Source organism: Elephantulus edwardii, unplaced genomic scaffold, assembly GCF_000299155.1.
Source record: "Elephantulus edwardii isolate Elephantulus edwardi_28Jun2011 unplaced genomic scaffold, EleEdw1.0 scaffold00094, whole genome shotgun sequence".
Taxonomy (NCBI): Eukaryota; Metazoa; Chordata; class Mammalia; order Macroscelidea; family Macroscelididae; genus Elephantulus; species Elephantulus edwardii.
Window position 1 is genome coordinate 5048987 of NW_006399844.1, and position 20416 is coordinate 5069402.

The 20416-nt window shown below is 38.1% G+C and overlaps 1 protein-coding gene across 1 annotated transcript in view; it reads right to left on the reverse strand.

Moving 5' to 3' along the window:
• Positions 1-14482, reverse strand: part of SUZ12 (SUZ12 polycomb repressive complex 2 subunit) — a 61765-nt gene extending 47283 nt beyond the window's left edge. The window contains exons 1-4 of the mRNA XM_006890936.1: positions 13994-14482; positions 11743-11789; positions 11587-11651; positions 6952-7020 (exon numbers count right to left, since the gene is read on the reverse strand). Coding sequence (XP_006890998.1) covers positions 6952-7020; positions 11587-11651; positions 11743-11789; positions 13994-14267 — 455 coding nt within the window. The 5' untranslated portion in view covers positions 14268-14482. The remainder of the gene's footprint in view (positions 1-6951; positions 7021-11586; positions 11652-11742; positions 11790-13993) is intronic.
• Positions 14483-20416: the final 5934 nt, after the last annotated feature.

The following is a 20416-nucleotide window of genomic DNA, read 5'->3' on the forward strand; positions in this document are numbered from 1 at the left end:
AGAAGAGTAAGTACTGAACAGACTTCGAAAGAATCAACAAGTATGTGCTGGAAAACGTGTAGCCAGAGTGGTGGTCAGAGAGGTAATGGTGGTAAAACTTGTCTCACATACTTTAGGCATGTGGTCAGTCCCTGGAAAGAGGTATTATGCTGGGAAAGGAGGGTCAGTGAAGAGAGGAAGACACTCAACAAGACGGATTGACAGTGACTGTCAACCATGGGCTCAAGTAAATCATAGATGATGAGGATGGCATAAGATAAGGCAAGGTTACAAAAAAAAAAAGGCAAGGTTCAAGATCAGTTAGTCACAGGGTCTATGGCTTCCCCAAGAAAACAGTGCTTTGTAGGATCTGGCCACAGCTTTATGTTCCAGAGTCATCTTGTGTCCTTGTTCTATCTCGAGTCAACCATTCCCACTCTAGACTTTGAGTTCCTCAAAAAATGACTTCTAACACTCCCTTTATCTTAAACTATTTGTCTGTTCACCCTCACTCTTCGTTTAGCTTTTTTCTTTTTCTTTTCTTGTTGTGTACCGTCAAATCATCCAACTGGCATAGGAGGAGATTGCCCCTCCTTCTCCAGTAGAGCATCCGATGGATTTGAAACTGGTGCCTTTCGGATTGCAGCACAGCTTCTTGCCAGTAGGCCACCAGAGCTCCCTACTTCATTTAATTCTTATTTAACTCACCTTTCAAATCTGAGGTCATTTCTTCTATGACTCCTTCTTGGATCCATCCCTAATTCCCTAATCCAGGGATGTTTGGAATTCTGGTGGTGGAGTTTATGGTATGTTGTGCTATGAACTAGTTCTCCATCATTGTAGTTTCTTCCATACATTATTTTATAGAACTTATTTTATAATGAGTATATGACTGTCTTTCTTCTCACCCACAGACACTAAGTTCCATAAAGGTAGCATGTATGGCTTATAAAATGTCAGAGACTTAACATATGAAGGAAATGAGAATTTAGCTCTGGGGGCCTAGTGGGAAGAAGTTGCACTGCAATCCCAAGACACACAGAGGTCACCAGCTGCTCCCCTGGAGGATAGGCAATTCTCTTCACAAGAGATTAAATGCCTCTGAAAACTCGCTGGAGAGTCAGCTATGGGTCATTTCTGACATGGAACACAACAACTATGTAAATACCTTAAGGACAAGTATTTGTTGTTGTTCAACAAAAAGAAGTAAGAACCCCTGGCAAAAAGGAATTTCAGATCTTTTTAAGAGCAGCAAAGATATTCAGAAAGAAGAATGTTTAAAAAGAAAATTACTAAACTGTGCTGCTCCGTGGGAGAAGGACTGTCAATCTCCTGTATGATTAACTGCCTCTGAAAACCTTCTGGAGGGTCATCAGCTGTGGGTCGGTTCCAACTCGACAGTACTCAACAACAAGATGACATTTAAAGGCATATGTTGTAATGTGAGAAGAAAAAAACTCTATGAAAGGTACCCTGCCTTGTCAATCTATTAAAAACATAGGCTTGAACATACCTAGTAAAAACATACCTAGGTAAAAAACATACTTAGTAGAAGTTGGAGCTCAGGTATCTTTTGAAAGAATTTCTCCAGCTACAAATAGGCCACAAAGGAAAGAAGAAGGCACATTCTGATTTTCATTGGCTCTGGGGCAACAATTCCTGAGGCAAACCCAATTTGGAAAGCTTTCCAAGATGTACTTCATACAGTGGAGATTATCATTAAAAGTCAGAGGTTATGACAGTTCCAGAACTGGTAGGACTGAGAGCATAAAAACCCCTTTGGCATTGCCTAGGTTGGAAAACTAACAAAAGGGAAGAAATGTATTTTATAAGCCATAGTCCTTGGTGAAATCTCATAATAAATTAAAAATTGGAATGTAAGAAAGAAGAGTTCAAAGTACATGTGACACGTAAACAAACACCTCAAAATAAATGTTTTAAATACATTTAATTAATAACTCATTGCCTTCAAGTTAGTTATCATTCATAGACTCCCCACTGTGTTTCCAAGGCTATAATAGGAGAAAAAAAAAAGGAAAATCCTTACACAGATGGATTGACACTGTGACTGCTGCAATGGATTCTTATGTGTTACAAAGTGTGAAGATGTCACAAGATAGAACAGGGTTGAGATCTTTTGTTTATGGTGTTGCTATGGGTTGTACTCAATGCGACAGCACCTAACAATAACAACAACAATAGGAGGCAAAAGCCTGTCTTTTTTCCCCTCAAAGGAGCTGGTGGATTTGAACCATGCTGCCTTGGGATTAGGAGCACAATTCTTTATGGACTATGCTACCAGAGCTCTTTAAATATAATTATCCCAAGAAAGCAGAAACAAGCATCAGAAAAAACCCAAGAACTTGGAATGTCACCACTACAAAGTTCTTAAAATTTGCTAAATACTTTGGAGTTTCGAGAAGCCACTTTGCCAAAACAAAAAACCAAAGCAACCACGCATAGAGAGCTGGCTTTAGTCTCGAATTTCAAGGTTAAAACTATGACAATTCTGGTGTGCTGTCATAAGCTAACCAATACTTTAGAGAATTAAAAATGGAATGTCCCATGTTTTTCTTTTCCTATCAGCTTCTTGCCCTCATTGAAAGTCTACAATTCTCCTGCACGGGCAATTCTGAAGGTATGTAGTTCAAATCAGCAGTACACAAGGAAAAAAGTCTACAATTCTCTGTAATAACTGCAAATAAATAAATTACAAAATGTATAGACAACTATTGAACATTAGCGTCTTTTTTGATAATGCTGTGAATCTGACTTAGTTTGTAAGCCAATGTAAGTCATAATTAGTTTTTAGGACTTTAACACTGTTACTGTGTATGTATAAAATATTTTGGGGGAATACACTACACAGGATTTGAAAATGGAAATATTCTAAGCACTGGAGACTAAGGTGCGCCTGATACAGGCCATGGTTTTTGCAATCACTTGTTATGCATCAGAGAATTGGACAATGACTAGGGAAGATAGAAGGAGAATTGATGCCTTTGAGCTGTGGTGCTGGAGAAGAGTATTGAATGTACCATGGACTGCCAAGAAAACAGATTCATCGTAGAGAGGGTTAAACCAGGCTGCTCCCTGGAGGCAAGGATTCTGGGGCTTCATCTGACATACTTTGGAGATGTTGTTAAGGAGAGACAGGTCTTTAGAGAGGGACATCATGCTGGGTAGAGTGGAAGGACAGCGCAGGAGGGGAAGACCCTCTATGAGGTGGATTGATTCAGTGACTGGGGTAATTGGGATGCGTGTGTCAGAGGCAACGAGATTGGCACAGGATAGAGCACGGTTTAGGGCTGTTGTACATAGGTCGCTATGAGTCGCAAACGACTAGACGGCACATAACAACAACAACAACAACAACTGAAAATACGTAAGTTCTACTGCAAGTCTCCCAAATGACAACACTGAATAGGCTCAGGATCCATTCAAAATGAAATGAGATCACTAAATCGGATATGGTAAAGAAAAAGAAACCAGGAGCAACAAAGATACTGTTTTACATGTAAGCTTTTCAGTCTAATTAATGTCTTAAAGTAATCAAGATTTTGTTTTCTCTTAATTAATTAACAACAGAATTTATAAAACTGTATTAGTGTTGACATTATTTCTTTTCTTTTTTTTTTTATTTCTTTTCTTGTTGTGTACTGTCAAATCGGATCCGACCGGCACAGGACTTTGCCCCTCCTTCTCCATCAGAGCATCTGGTGGATTCGAACTGAACGCCTTTGGGATTGCAGTGCAGCTTCCCTGCCACAAGGCCACCAGAGCTCCTATATCATTCTTTAGGGTTACTTCTAACCACACTGTGATGTCAATATAAAAATGCTCAAATTCAGGTAAGACACTGATGCACCTCAACATTGGGGTACGAATCTCTCAATTTATTTCAGTGCTTCTAAGAGCAACACAATTGAAGCACAGACAATTTTGGAGGTTGATATGGCCAACACACGGATCCTAACTGGATCCTAAGGATCAAAAAAACTGGCTCAAAAAATTACAACTGACTACCTGTAAATTAAAAGGCGTATTGTCATGGGAAAGTCTGCTGTTAGGGACCTCTCCAAAGTACTGAAGAGCAATGCTGTCTCTCTGGAGACTAAGGTGCATCTGATACGGGCCATGGTCTTTGCTACCACTTGTTATGCATCAGAGAGTTGGACAATGACCAAGGAGGACAGAGGAGCATTGATGCCTTTGAGCTGTGGTGCTGGAGAAGAGTATTGAGGGTACCATGGACTGCTAGGAAAACAGATTAATCCTGGAAAGGGTTAAACCGGGTGGCTCCTTGGGGGCAAGGATTCTGAGGCTCCGTCTAACATACTTTGGACATGTTGTGAGGAGAGACCGGTCCTTGGAGAAGGACATCATGCTTGGGAGTGTGGACAGCGCAGGAGGGGAAGGCCCTCTATGACGTGGACTGATTCAGTGACTGGGATAATCAGGATGGGAGTGTCAGAGACAGTGCGATTGGCACAGGACAGAGCAAGAGTTTAGGGCTGTTGTACATAGGGTCACTATGAGTCCCAAGTGACTCGATGGCACATAACAACAATAACAACAACAATGTCACTATGAGGGAGCTCTGGTAGCTGAGTAGCTACCAATTCAAAGGCACATGGTTCAAATCCACTAGCTGCTCTGCAGAAGAAAGATGGGCAATCTCTTGTTGTATGATTTACTGCCTCTAAACACCTGCTGCAGGATCGCTATGAATTGATTCCAACTCAATAGAACATAACAGTAACAATGTCACCACAAGATAGCAGTACATTTTAGCAGCAATAAAAGAGAACTTTGATGAGAAGATTAAATTTTCTTGACTCATTCTTCTCATTTGGATCCTGAAAAGTATGGAAGGTAAACTAATGAAGTGGTCAGGAGAAAATAAACAGGATGTTAAAGAAGGCTGACTATAATTAAAATCTAGGTAAAAAAAGGCCATGAGGACCTTAAGACTTCTGTCTAGTGCAAAAAACCAGGAAAGAATTTGAAACAGAAATTCAAGCAAAGAACAGAATATATATTCACTGGGAGTATACTCAGTCCTTTCTTGTAACACACTTCTTAAACAGTGGAAATCAAGTAAAGATTTGGGATCTCAACTATTAAAAAATGCAATTTTACAACTCAAAAGACAAAATCATGTAACTCAAAGTAATATTTAAAATATAAATTAATGCAAAAATTATTACACCAGCTACTGTTTCAATAAGGAACTAAAAAGGAAATATTATTAATCCAGTATCAAGTCTTAGTTAAACTAGTAAAATGTGATTTAAAACCTCAAGGAATAAAAAAACCACAACTGCCACCCAAACAGATATATACACACACCCATGTTTATTGCTTCACTGTTCACAATAGCAAGGAGATAGAAGCAGCTCAAGTGATCATTAAAAAAATGTATGGCTAGAGAAGCTGTCGTATATTCACACAATGGAATAGTACGCAGCACTGGAAAACAAGCAACTCATTAAATATTATACAAAATGGGTGACCCTGGAGGTCACTACGCTGAGTGAAATATCTCAGTCATAAAAGGGCAAATACTATGTAGTGCTACCGTTAAAAAACAGGGCTAACATGAGGGTTAGAGGAAAACTAAGAAAAGAGGGGATAAATAATGAACATTGCATTGAAACAGATGAGGAAAAGAACTGTCTAAAAGGAACATATGATGAGGTATTATCTGCATGACAACAGTTAGAATAAGAGTGGCACAGTAAAATGGACTGGAGGACAGGGGAAGGAGAAAGTTGTGCAAAAAATGAAGAATCTTTTTAAAGAGAAAAGTGAGCTGAGGAGATGGAAGGGAGGAAAATGTGCAAGAGTAAATGAATGGAAATCCAAGTTTTCTGTAAACTTTTGTTAAAATACCAGGGTTTTTTTGGGGGGGGTTGTTTTTTTTTTTAATTTTTTATTATTTTTGTGTGCGTGTACCGTCAAATCAGATCTGACTGGTACAGGAGGAGATTGTCCCTCCTTCCCCGGCAGAGCATCTGGTGGATTCGAACCGTTTGCCTCTGGAATTGTAGTTGCAGCTCCTTGCCACTAGGCCACCAGAGCTCTCCTAAAATACCAGTTTTAAAAACAATGATAAAGAGCACCCTGGTTGCACTATCAAAAAAAAAAACAACAAACAAACAAACAAAAAACCCTCAAGGGAAAAAGGAGACCCAACCATAACAAACTTCATGGGAAATTCATCTTGACTATTTGGAAAACTTCATTAATATACAGCATGTTTCTGCATTCTCCCTAGAAAGAGTCAGTAAACATACCATTCAAGTGCCTGTTTTTATTTAGCACAGTATTCAATTTTCTTTAGTACACACATATCAAAGAACAAATGGAAGAATAAAATGTCTAGATGATGCAGCTATTAGGCTAATCAGAAGACGTAAGGGTTGTATATATCACATTTAAAACCAACAGAAAGTTCTAACTGTCTAAACGTTCAAGTTTATGAAACTATCACACAAGAAAGTACTTTCCTAATATAAAGCTGAGAATATTTTGCCTCAGACATTAAAATGAGAAGGAAAGATACATAAAAAGAGAACCTCTCTCATTTTAAGATGATTACTTAGAAGAGATGTGATGCTGTCAAACACCTGCCAAGGCATCCAGTACCACATTAAGTTTATCATAACTGTGAGTCTTCATTTCTCCTTAGTTGTAGGATTAAAACCAACTGCATTTTTTTATTCAAAATAGAAGAAACTAGCAAGAAAAAGCAGTACACTTGCATTGCAAGTATTCAAGTTGAGGCTTAAGGACTCTTCCAGGAATGCTATAAAAGAAATTGCTGATCTATATATATAAGTTTGGACCAAGAAGAGTTCTAAGTTTCCTTTTAACTCCTTACAGCAAGGTGATCATTGGGGAAATGATGACTATAATTTTTTCTCTCCTCAGTTATATTACTTGATGTGGACTGGTAAGTTATCTTACCTATGAGATTCTTGTTCTCCTTTCATTTTCTCTACTTTTGTTAACATATCATCAACTTTAAATGTTTTCCTGGAAGAAACATAAATAAAATAATCACTTCTCAACTGGGAAAAACAAACAATTGTGTCACTGCAGTAGATAAGATAGAAAACAGATTTTTATTATTTTTAAGAAGAAAAATTTTGAGTAGCAAGTTTAGAAACTATGTTACATTGTGGTAGTTAAATCTTCAAGTTCAAAGGTTTCTATGAAATCTTTTGTAATTATTCTCAACCCAAAATGACTCTTTCTAAATAGCCTACATATATATATATATAAAAGGTGTACTATTATTTCATTTCTTCTACTAGATGATAAGTTCCAGAAGGGCAGAAATTGTTTTTCTTCAAAGAAAATCATGTGGTGCAAGGCATAATGCCTTGCACTCAGGAGGTATTTAAGCATCTATTAAACCGAGCAAAACAAATGACAAATGCCAATTACATATTATTTTGAAACTTTTATACTCTATTCAAGTAACCTAATAAATACAAACTGTGACCATCATATAAATACTATTATTTTACAAATGTGTCTGAACTTCGTAAGGCATACTCAGACTTATTTCCAAAGCCTAAAGTTAAACGCTAGATCATATTAAAGAGATAGGTGTTATTATCATGAAAAGGTCTTGAAGTTTAAGGGACATACACAGCAATCAAAATTAAATACTAGCTTTTAACTTATTAAGTGGATAAAAGTAATTAATTAGAAACCATTTTTTATACGAATATGGTTTCTATAAATTTAAGACTTTAAAAAGCTAAGTACAGTTTGTGTTATTACTCATAAAATTTGAATACAGATACCAGAAATTACTATTTGCTCATTTCTCAAAAACAGATATTGTAATCAGCTACTATAATAAAAAATACCAACAAGAAATGTTAATGTAAATACATGACAGTAACTTATAGGAAGAGAAGAATGGATGCAATTTATGTTCCAGGTAAATGAGAACAAAATCTCTTAACAAAAGATCATGTGTTAGAAAGCTTCTCTCTTCTCTGGGGAGCTGTGGTGGCCTAGTGGCAAGGAGGTGCAACTACAATCCCAGAGGCACAGGGTTCGAATCCATCAGATGCTCTGCCGGGAAGAGGGACAATCTCCTCCTGTGCCAGTCAGATCTGATTTGATGGTATACTCACACAAAAAATAAATTTTTTTAAAAAAAGCTCTTTCTTTACCTTCAAAATTAAAAAAACTTCAGTATTAAATTTTATCCAGTAGATCTTAGGAAGAAGTATTTCATGAAAAATGGCAAAAAAAAAAAAAAAGAAATATGGCAATATATTTTCAATATCCATGGATAAAAGAGAAGAAAGAAGAAAAATGCAGGACTCTTACTTGCTAGTTACAGCAAGTTTTCAGCATAAATCTGAAAGGATCTAGGATTTCTGGGAAGCTATTGGAAACTTCTAAGAATAATGTCTACATTTATGTAATGATTAGAAATTCTATTTGTAACAAGAAAACCAAGACTATAAATCTTAAGGTTCATCTCTTCCAACATAATTAAATCATGCATAGAATTAAGTATTAACAATCATTTGAAAATAGATGAGATCATAAGGCTACCATGCTTTCCTTAGGAAAAAACAAAATATCATTAAGAAACAACAGAAAAACTCCCAATACCAAGTGTTTCTTTTCTTTAAGGATAAAAGAAACAACCTAAAACCCACTGCCATTAAGTTGATTCCAACTCATAATGCCCTTTGATTCTAAGGTTGTAAATCTTGACAGGAGGAGAACCTTTTCCCTTGCAGACTGGTTGTTGGATCTGAATGGTAGACTGTTCAGATGGCATCCTACTAAGTAATGCACTATGCCACCAAGGAAATAGTTATTAAAAAAACTACTGCTGTCAAGTCAGTTCTGACTCACAAGGGCCCAAAGGGCAAGAGTGAAACTTCTCCATAGGATTTCTATTGTTGACTGTATCTTTAAACAAGTAGATTGTCATATCTTCTCAGAACAGTTTGCATTGCCTAGTACTTAATCATCATGAAAGGTCATCAAAAAAGAGGCTATTTCAAGAATTCCAGCAATTTTTAAAACATTTACTCGAAAGAATTAAAAAATTCACACAAAATCTAGTAAAACAGATTAAATAAAAGATTTCTCTTATTGTATGTCAGCACAGTGTTAGTCCATAGCATTTAAAAGTCTGTAAAATGAGACTAGCATGCTAGTGGAGTTCAACAAATAAAAATATTATATACAACTGCACACATATGACAAAGGGAGGGACAAAATGGCTATTATATTATTTAAATACTGAAAAAGAAGTTTCAAAAGCATCCTGAATAAATGACATATCTGTTGGGCTAAATGTGCTATCAAAGGCATCAACTCTGAAGTGGACATCATTCACTTAAGTCTAAAAGTTATGGTGTAATTCATTAGAAGCATAATCTTATTATAAAGACCAGGTAGATGACAAAATTATGCAACCTATGAGATTTACGTATTTTGGGGAGCTGATAAATTGCTTAAAAATTTAATGCTGTAACTACACAAACGATAATTAAGAAAATCCGTTTCTAATACTAAGCTTTTAAAACTGCCATGCTCACTTGCAGAAAAGGAACTGTACCCCACAATGAGATAAACAGTCTAATAAAATGATAGGAAAATCATGAACTTAGATTTTAAACAAATGTAGATTTTTAACTAATGTATGTTTAATTCAATTATAGGTGAACTTTTAAAAATAACTTGATTTTAAATTTAAAATAATTTAGTAACAGAAATAATAATTTAACTCTAATCCATATTAAAAACATTTTAAAGAAAAAGTGAACCACCAAATCAAATTATATAATTATTAATTAAAAGTCTGAACACTAACACCATGTGGACTAAGGTTCCAATCAATCTATGTTTTTGTAAAACCCCTGATCTAAAAATGGGGAGTTTTTTCCCGGGGGGGGGGAGGTAAGGGAAATGAGAAGGATCTGGTGTAAAAAACAATGATTTGAATTTTGTAAATAAACTAGTATAAAATATAAATAAAAGTGGTTTTTACAGATAAGATATATTTACAGTCCAGTGGACTAAAATCCAAAGGCCATGCCTCTCATTGAATCCAGTAGTGTCTCTGTGGGAAAAAGACAGGCAGTTTCCTTCCTCTCAATTTACAGCCTCAGAAACTGTATTAGAAGATAACTTACGAGTTGATTCCAACTTCATAGCAATGAACTTAAACATAGAAAATGTTAACCTTAAAAAACAATTAAGGGACTCTCCTCCATATTTCCTTTCAAGGAGAGAGGATCCATCCCTTTGGGATCTAACTTCCTAATAAATGTTTACTTTTTACCTTCCAAGAAGCTCCTACCAATTAATGGAAATGTTACCTCCTTCTCACTCATTATGCTTTTTTAAAGAAAAAAACAAACAAAAAACCAACAACAAGAGCCATAAAGAACTCACACTTCATACTTGGTAGAACTGTATCACAAAAAATGCTATTATTCTTACACTTTGAATGTTATCAATAAAAAACTTGTGGACATTTATTTTCTTTTGTTATCTACACAGCATCCTCAATTTTGCTCCTGGCTCACCAACTGTAATATATTTTTACTAGTTGGTCCTCTATGCAGAAAAATTTTGCTAATCCTTAGTACAGATCAAATAATGGAGCACACAATTAAAGAGCTGACAAATTTAATTCTGTTGCCTAATTCATCACCTCGTCCCTAATTATTTAAGTGCTTGGCAAGTTTTACATATTAAATGCAATGCCCTTTCTCTAGATTCAGAAAGACTTGAGGAGTTTCAGCATTTCATTCTTTCAAAATACACAAGTGAGATACATCTACGAAGCTCAACTATGTCATACTACAAAAAGTGATGCCAACTTAAATAATCACTAAGAACATCTAAAGTAGTTTAGTCTTTAAAGAAAAGCTTAATTACAAAATAACACCAAATCTGAATGCAAAAAATTCTCTCCTTTAAATTTCAACTTGTTCATCTGATATGCTCAATAAAAACAATCATGAATCTAGGACAGAAAACTGACATTCCATATTAAGCACCACTACATATTCCACTTTAGTATGTCTCATTAAAAAAAAAAATACAAAACATCTTATTAACTTTAAGAGTATTTCTAATGACCAGAAATATCAAACGAGACTTTCTGAATCAATCATTACAGAAGCTAACTGCTGACACTTAACTGAACCCACTGCAATGGAGTCAACAGAATTCAGAGCTCCACTGTGTTTCCTAAGCTGTAAACAGCATGTGAGGATACTGCTCATCCTTCTTCCTCAGTTCAACTGGTGAATTCAAACCTCCATAAAGAAGTAGTCTTTGGACTGTATCACCAAAGCTCCCTTTTGACACTTAAGAACTGCTAAATACTAGTAAGAAAAAAAAGCATTCATTCTACCACTAAATTTTCTACACGGAAAAAACATCATAATAATCTAGGACTTATAAAAGCAACATCAAAATCATTTTGCAATTAATTCAATCACTCTTACATCTCAGTTTTCATAATTAATCTTTAATTAGAAACAGTCTTTTAAAACAAAATTTTAACATGCTTAGATAGGTATGAGATAAGATTAGATTTACCTTTTGATGTTTGTTCTGGAGTTTCGATGAGACATGTAAGTAAGAGTTCTGTGCAAAAATATTGGCTATAGAAAAAGATTTTGAAAAGTATTAAAATTAAGTAACAATGAAGTTGTAAGGAAAAAAAACATTATACTGTTGGATTCAATTACTTACCGCTATAAGATTTCGAGTTCGAAGAAATCTATAGATCTGCGTTGGTTCTAGGTAACAAGGAACAAAATCCAAACATTATCTAAATTTACTTATCATTCAATTTGCCAGGAAAATACCAACCTAGCCTGTGTTATCACCATTATAAACCCATCACCTGTTACTGAAATTATGTACTAATTACATCCAGAAACGTAATACACACTGTAAGATGAAAACACATTCTATTTATGACATAAACCCATAAAATTCATCTAAATTTTAAATATAAATTCTCTAGTTTTGTTCTTAAATCTTATGTTTCTGAGGTATCTATTGTTTGAACTAATGTGCACATAGAATAAAAGAACAATAACTATAAACTATCTCCTTTCAAAAAGCAGCTAAAAGTAGTCAGTCGGCAAAACAATTATTTGATGTCCTACAGGTGAAAATTTTAACTTTTTAATTGATTTTTCAGTATCCAAATAGCCAAAATGCATTGTAACTTTTCCATTATGTTCTACTACAAATGTTAACTCAACTACTGAAGACATTTAGAAATACATTTTTACTTTAGCTAGAACTTTCAGTGACTATTCCTAAATGAAGCTTAAATTTTTATCTATCTTGCTTCATTATGTGAATACTATCTCAACACATTTTTAAAGCAGCTGACTGTCAAAGTATTCTTTATGCTGAGTACTGAAAGTTTAATTTGCTAGCATGATCTTAGGATTCAGATGAAAATATTTTCCATACATACACCAATATGTATATACCAATATTAGTACCAGTTAGATTAATGAGCCATTAGTGTAACTAAGAAGGCAGCAATATCAATACATAATTATATGTCCTTGAAAAAGATCAATATTAGAGAAGAATCAAGTCTGTGGTCATCTCTAGCTCACAGTGACAGGTGACTTTTTTAAGGTAGACTCATCATAAAGTAAACAGTTAAAACTTTCTATAAGGATGTCTTCTCATAACACGTATACACAATTTTCAAAATTCCCATCCAATCCTCATTTAGTTTAAATTTAAAATTAATAGGAGATGGAATCTTTAAGGAAGGTTTAGAAACATGTTATTTATTGTCTGTCATAGATCTTCACCATTATTCTCAATTAGAGCTGCTCTAGATTTCTGAAAATAAATTATGAGAAAAGAAAAATGTGAATACCTCTCTCTCAAGGAGGTTCATATTCATTTTACTAAAAACGAAAATTTCCTCTACAAAATTCCAATTAGAATTTCATGAAGCACTAACGAGAGAGAATGAAAGAAGGGTATTAAACAATGTAATACGTCTTTACAAGCACAGCTGATACCATGTCCTTAACATATGCCACGGTAAAATTGTAAATAAAGACAGCCAGTGGTAGGGCCGGGATTATTCAAGTTTATGTAAGATATTTCGCTCTTAGCGATCGCCCAAAGCAAGCACCCATACGAAAGTCAAAAAGGTAAACAATGAGGCTAGAACATTACTAAACAGCACTTAGCATTTCTTTAAAATCACGCTGTTTTTATAAGTTCCATTGTTTGTTGCATAGACCCCGTGCGCCCCTTTGCAAAACAAGTTTCGTCCTGCAAGGGACCTTAAAAGACAGAAATGGACAAAAAAAGGACAGGCTCGGGAATGAAAGCAAGCCCAGGGGCTGGAGCGCGGAGCTGTCTCGGGCGCTGGGAGGCGGTCCAGCGCGCCGCGTCTCAGTTTCGGCACCCGCGCAATGGGCTGCTAAGGGGCTCCCCCGGCCAGGCACCTGAAGGTGCCATGTTCCCATGCAGCGTCAAGTTAGTGCGAAGCTATTTCCAACTGATGACAATTTGGCCGGTTTTACGACACTGACCCCTTCCTGGGCTTAATTTTGCTTCTGAAAACCTACAACCGAAATCCTAGTACTTCTGGACTCCGAAAGGCATGAAAGAAAACAAGAACTCATCTTGGGGATTTGCCTGCATCCTCAGTTCCAACTGTAAACCTCTCCGAAAAGCAGCCTGCTCTGCTCGGAGCCGGAGGGCCCCTCTGGCTGACCTCCTGCCCGGGGCCGCCAAGGAATCAAAAACCTGCCCCGGACCCCCGATCCCACCCCCCGAAAAGGCCCTAGACTTCGGATCCCCTAAGGCGCAAACCCTAAACGGGGATTTCTCCCTCCGCTCCCGAAGCAAGTGGGCTCCCGGGGAGGAAGGGGGGCCCGAGAGGAGTGTCCCGTCCCCCAAGGTTGGCAAAGGGGGAGACCCCTGCCCTCAAAGCCCCCTACACACTCACTCTCAAAGGCCTGTAGGAAAAGCTCGTGGTCAGCCTGGACGTGCTCCATTTTCGGCTTCTTCACCGGTAACACGGCGGCCCCAGCCGCTGCCGCCGCGGAAGACGACGAGGAGGCCGAGTAACTGCCACCGCCTCCACAGCCCCCGCCGCCGGATTTGCCGCCCGAAGCGGTCGCCGCCGCCACCGCCGCCGAACCCCCGAAGCCGCCTCCCCCGGACCCCGCGCTGGGCCCCGAGCCGCCCCCTCCCCCACCGCCGTGCTTCTGAGGCGCCATCGCGGTTCCTGCCTCCTCCCCCCGCCAGCTACCCGCCGGGCGGCCCCGGAGAGTAAGCGCCTGCGATACAAACCGCTCGCCCCAGCAGGCTCCGGCGGACCGAGGGGGGAAGGAGGAGAGAGGGGAGGAGAGGGGAAGGGAAGGGAGGAGGAGAGGAGGGAAGGAGGGAGGTTAAAAAAAAAAAAAGTGTCTCCTCCTCACAGCCCCACTCGGCTCCCGAGGCCGCTCACCCTACCCTGGCCTCGCTCCGCCCACTTCCCCCGCCCGGAGCTCTGGTTGGACAGCGGGAGCGCGCGCCGCCCGGCCGCCCCGCTCGTTGGCCCGCGGATTCTCCCGTCAGTCACGCGGAGGCGCTTCTCCTGGAGGCCCGGCTTGGTTGGCCCGTGCGCGCTGCCGATCGCGGGCCCGGCCGCCTCTTTGAACTGAATTCGCGGGAAAATTAGGGGTCGAAGCGGCCTTCCTGTGGCCCCGGTGCATTGTGGGGAGAGAGGGACCCAGCGAGCGGCTTAGGGAGCCGTTTATCGCTCCCCGAGCGTTGTCAGTCACCGCCCCCTGGAGGGTACCGGACCCCTGAAGAGAGGCGGGCCTCTGAGGACCTGGGGGGGAGAAGGGCCTGTTCAATGAACTGAGCGATTCCTTACGGCTCATCGAGTCTCTAACTTCACAGGAGGGGCCCTTCGTGGGGGTTGGTGTGCCCACGTCGGGGTCACTTTTTATCCGAGGGGATCCCAGGGCGGGGGTCGCGTCCCCTGTCCCCTAGGCACCACGTGCCTAACGCCACGGATAGCCAGAGCCTCTTGGAGGACCAGAAACGGGCTAAGAGTTGGGGCTTCTTTCGGACAAGACTAGGCTCCACCAAAGAAACCAATTTCTTCTGTAACAAGGATTTTTCTCTCAAAGTGAGAAAAACTAGTTTATATGGGTGCTGTGAGGCTTCTGGATCGTGAGTGAGATTGTGAATTCTTAACATGAAGCGAAGCCTCGATGTGTTGACTTTCCACCTCCCAGATCGCACAGGAGTGGCTAGAAAGGGATAAACAGTGATTTCTTAAAATCACACTAACCCCCTTTAAGAACCTAGGGTTTTTTGTTCACATAAATGTGAGAATCCAATATTTTGCCAGTCTTGCTTAAAAATAATTTGAACCTGTTTTCTGATACGGACGTACTTTGTAATTGAGCCAATACTCAAAAGATTTGAATTTCAGGTTGGATAAGGTGATCTCTAAGGGTATACTTGCATTTCAGATCCTATGGTGTTATATTAAGATGAACGTCATAGATCGGAATCTATAAACCTAAAAATGCTTTCAGTAGCATTTCTGTAAGTCAAACAGTAAAACACTTTATTTTATCCAAAGATCTGATCTTATCCAAAGATCCAAGAAGTATCTTTGAAATGGTTATTCAAGTTGTTTACAAAACACTTCTCTCTGGAATGCTTAGTAAATAAAAACACTGGCTTTATCAAAGCATTTGCTGTGATTTAAGAACCAACTTAATTTAGTAGGTTGTTCTTCTATGTCAGAGACTAACCAACCCATAGCTGACCCACTAGTGGATTTTAAGAGGCATTTAATCGCAGGTGAGGAGATTACCCATTCATCTCCCACTCATTCAGTTATAGAAACTGGGCATTTCAGGGCTCTAACTCCTATCTGAAATTGTTGCTGGTTTCTAAGTACAACCTACCAGCCCAGCTCTTCTGCGGAAAAAATGATAGGTTGCAATCTCCTCCTCGCAGCCAATTTATAGCCTCGAAACACCTCTGGGAGGTCGTTTGTGAGTGGGTTCCCACTGAACAGCAGTAACTTAGTTTTTTTAATTAGAGATTTATTTTTTCTTCATTTCCACCCACAAAAAAAAGTTTCCCTTTGTTTTAGATTTCTGAAATAAACCTCTGATTAATGTTACCCCTCAGAGGCTTGTGGGTGTTTAGATCTTACTTCCTTCACTGCTGGTTTTCAACGTCACAGGGTTAGAAAAAGTTTTCATTAATTCAGTCAGAGTCTGGAGAATTAAATCACACTGAGCAAATAAAAATATCAAGTTACCAGATTGCTAATTTACTAAGTAACAGATGCCGAGTGTCTTTATCATTTTTACATGGCTCTCCCTTTTAAAAGCAATGAATAGAGATAGAATCCAAGAAAAAGACTAGCTGTAGACAATCATAAACCTTTGATGAACAGAGAAATAGGACTAAGGAAGTGGAAGTGTTCTTAACACCATTCTAGGCTTGATCATGGATTCGATAATACTTGTTCGATATTGTTGAGTCATGTGTGACTCATAAGAACCCTGTGAACAATCAGGCTGAACCCTCCCTGTCCTGTGCCATCCTTATTATCTCTAACATACTAGAGCCAATAGCTGACGTCACCATTTCAATCCATCTCATTGAGAGTCTTCCTCTCAATCAGGCTGAACCCTCCCTGTCCTGTGCCATCCTTATTATCTCTAACATACTAGAGCCAATAGCTGACGTCACCATTTCAATCCATCTCATTGAGAGTCTTCCTCTCTGTTGCTGACCTTCCATCTTTCCAGATATGATGTCCCTCTCCAAATAATAGCCTCGCCTAGCTACCTGGTAGTAGTAGCTAACCTGTATGGTTAATGAGAACCAACCATGCTACATGTAAGATATAAACAAAAAAACCCAGCAAACTCATTGCCATCAAGCCTACTCTAACTCATAGTGACCCAAAGAGTTGAGTAAAACTGTCCCATGGGGTTTCCAAGGCTGGAATCTTAATAGAAGCAGACTGCCACATCTTTCCCCTACATAGTGGCTGGTACATTGTACTGACTGATTTGGTTAGCAGACAAGCGTTTTAACCACTGTGCCACTCCGACAGTTTAGGAAAGACAAAACCCCATAATTCTCAAGTCAATTTTGACTCAAAATGACCTTCCACGGGGCATCTCAGACTCAATCTTTCATCAGGAACAGCTGGTGGATTCAAACAGCCAGTCTTTCAGTTGGTAGCCCAACATATAGACAACTACATCACCAGGACTGCATAGGTAAGATCTAATTACAAATTCTCATTTTTTGGATTTTCCTTTGTCTAAAATGTTGTCATTGTTGTTATGTGCCATCGTGTCACCTGCTCTCATAGCGACCCTATTATGTACAACAGCTCTAAACCCTGCTCTATCCTATGCCAATCTTATTGTCTCTGACACTCCCACCCTCATTACTCCAGTCACTGAATCAATCCATCTCATAGAGGGTCTTCCTCTCTTGCACTGTTCCTCCATCCTCCTAAAATGTGGTGGTGGTTGTTGTTGTTATTTGCCATCCAGTCGCTTGCAACTCATAGCGACACTATGTACAAGAGCACTAAATCCTGCTCTATCCTGTGCCAACCTCACTGTCTCCGACACATCTACTTCTGCCACCCCAGCCACTAAATCAATCCATCTCACCGAGGGTCTTCCTTTCTTGCACTGTCCTTCCACTCTCCCAAACGTGATGTCTCTCTCTAAGGACTGGTCCCTCCTTACAACATGTCCAAAGTATGTCAGATGAAGCTTCACAATCCTTAACAAGGAGCAGCTTGGCTTCACCCTCTCCAGGATGAACCTGTTTGTTCTCCTAGCAGTCCATGGTATATTGAACACTCTTCTCCAGCACCACAGCTCTAAGGCATCAATTCTCTTTCTATCATCCCTAGTCACTGTCCAGCTCTCTGATGCATAGTATACAATGTGGTACTATGGGGAAAAGCATTTGGTTGCTAACTAAATTAACCAAAGGTCAGCCTTAGGAATCCACCAGCTTTGAGATATAGATGGTAACTGCTTATATAAAGATGTTGTACACCATTACAAAACTTTACTATCTTGGAAAAGTTTTAATGCACTGAGGGATTTAGTACACAGTCTTCTCAATTATATATTAGTCTATAAGTAAAACTGTAAAGTTTTCTATAGGTACAAAAGAAAATTTCAGGCTTATTTGCTTCTGTGACTAGGGTTTTTTTTATCATATTTCTAAATTCGGGAGTAATAATACATATAGCTCCAATTTACTGATAATGGCATGTATTTATTTATCACTGAATTTGAACTGTTCATATTCAAAGATGTGTGTGTGTATGTGTGTATGTATAATTAATTGCTCTATTTCAATGACATGCATATGTTTATTCCCCTTCCCTAACCCTAAAGTTGAACCTCTTTCTAGGGATTTGTTTGTTCATTTTTGCCTTCATGATATATTTGTAACTGAACTACAAACTACTACAAATTTAAAGGCCACCATCCATTTATTTTCTTTTTCTTGATTTATAACCAGGTATATTTTTCCGGAAAGAAGAATAGCAATTGTTTTAACACTTTACACCTAGAAGTATGCTTTTATGTACATTATCTAATATTTTATAATCATTTTATGATGTTGATAGTCTCATTTCACAGCTGAGAAAATAGGCTTAGAGAGGTTAGTTAATTACTCATTTAGTAGCAGAACTATGACTTAAACTCAAATTTTCTAACTCCAACTTCTATGCTGTTTTGCAATCAGAATAGTTATCCTGAGTAGATTACCTCAAGCTGACTGTCTTGAGGTTTTTCTTTTTCTACAGAGATGGTTAGTAGGTGATGGCCAGTCCCCAAGGTGCCCAGCATCCACTGGGCAATTTCTTTAGCCCCCTCTCTAGGAAAAAGGGAATCAAGGAGCCCTCGCCAAGGTCTTCTCTCTCTCTCTCTCTCCATACAAAAGCCACACACGTTAAGGCAGTTAAGACAGACTTCAAAGAGTTGGGAGAGAAGCAGTTTTTGTTATCTGTTTTTAAAAATGATAGCCATCTATCTTCCCTTACCAAAAATTTATTTTTATTCCTCCTTCTTCATCCTCATTATTTTATCTCACACAGACTTCTTTACTGAAGCTTTAAAACCTGATTATTTTTTTTATAATGGATTCCTTTGATAGTCTAGTGACACTCATTCATTCTGTTTTAAAATTTTACCATTTTTCTTCCACCTATTATGAAATGCATAAGTCTGAAATACATTGCTCCATAATGGAAATTAGTGATGATAAAATAACATTGTCAAAATATCACAAGAAAAAAAAAATTAAAAAAAAAAAAATATCACAAGAAAAGGTTGTGATGTAATGTTGGTGCCCATATAGGTGTTCTTTTTGAAGGTGCTAAATAAGATCTAACAGCAGGTCAGTCTGATAACTCATTTCATTATTAGATCACTCATAAAGTGGCAATAAGGGTTAAAAATATTTTTGAGATACCTGCAAGTACTGTAATGTGATACAGAAATAGCTGTGATTTCTCTTGATAACAAAGCCACAGGTCCTGCTAACAGGTCTGTGATTTGTTGTCTATATTAGTAGTTGAAGGACATGGTAAATTTAATTTAGAGCCTAGTGAAAATAAAGATATAATTATTTTGTTCTTTTCCTGGTCCATGGGCTCCTTGAATCCAAATCAATTTAGGAACTCTTATGTTTATTTATATATATTTTTGAACCCTTATGTTTATAGCAGCAAGTCTTTTTTTTTTTTTTTTAGCAGCAAGTCTTTTTTATTTGTACTCCTCTGAAAACTGTTAGGGGCAGGAATAATGAAGAAGTTGTCATAGTAATTGTAGTATCTATCCCTGTCCATACCAGCAAAAAAGGGCTCATTCAATCAGTCCCAATGAATAAAGGAGGGCACCAGTACACAAGGAAGTATTTTAAGTTGTTAATATTTTTGGCATTTTTAACTCATTCAAAACTCTTAATAGTAGGTACTGTTGCTATCTCCATTTAATAAATTACTATCTCCAGAGTTTTCATTCTTGACTATCATGCCATGAAACCAGATAGTTTTAGCAAAATAAGGTATTGCACTTGCCATATCTGGGTCAAGAAAAATCAGAATTTATAAATATTCCTTCTAATGTGATGCAATGAATAATTGTTAGTATTTAATACATTTGAGTACTATGGAATATATCTGAAAAAATCTAGCTCTTAATTCTTCTTTTTACTTGTGCAACATCTTTTCTATCCCTGCCTTATCTTTATCACCTTAAAAGTGAGAGCCAGTACTATTAAATATATATATCAGGAAAAGATATGTTTGAGTCTTCCTTTAGGGAAACTAAAAAGTTATATTTTCTGATAAAATATA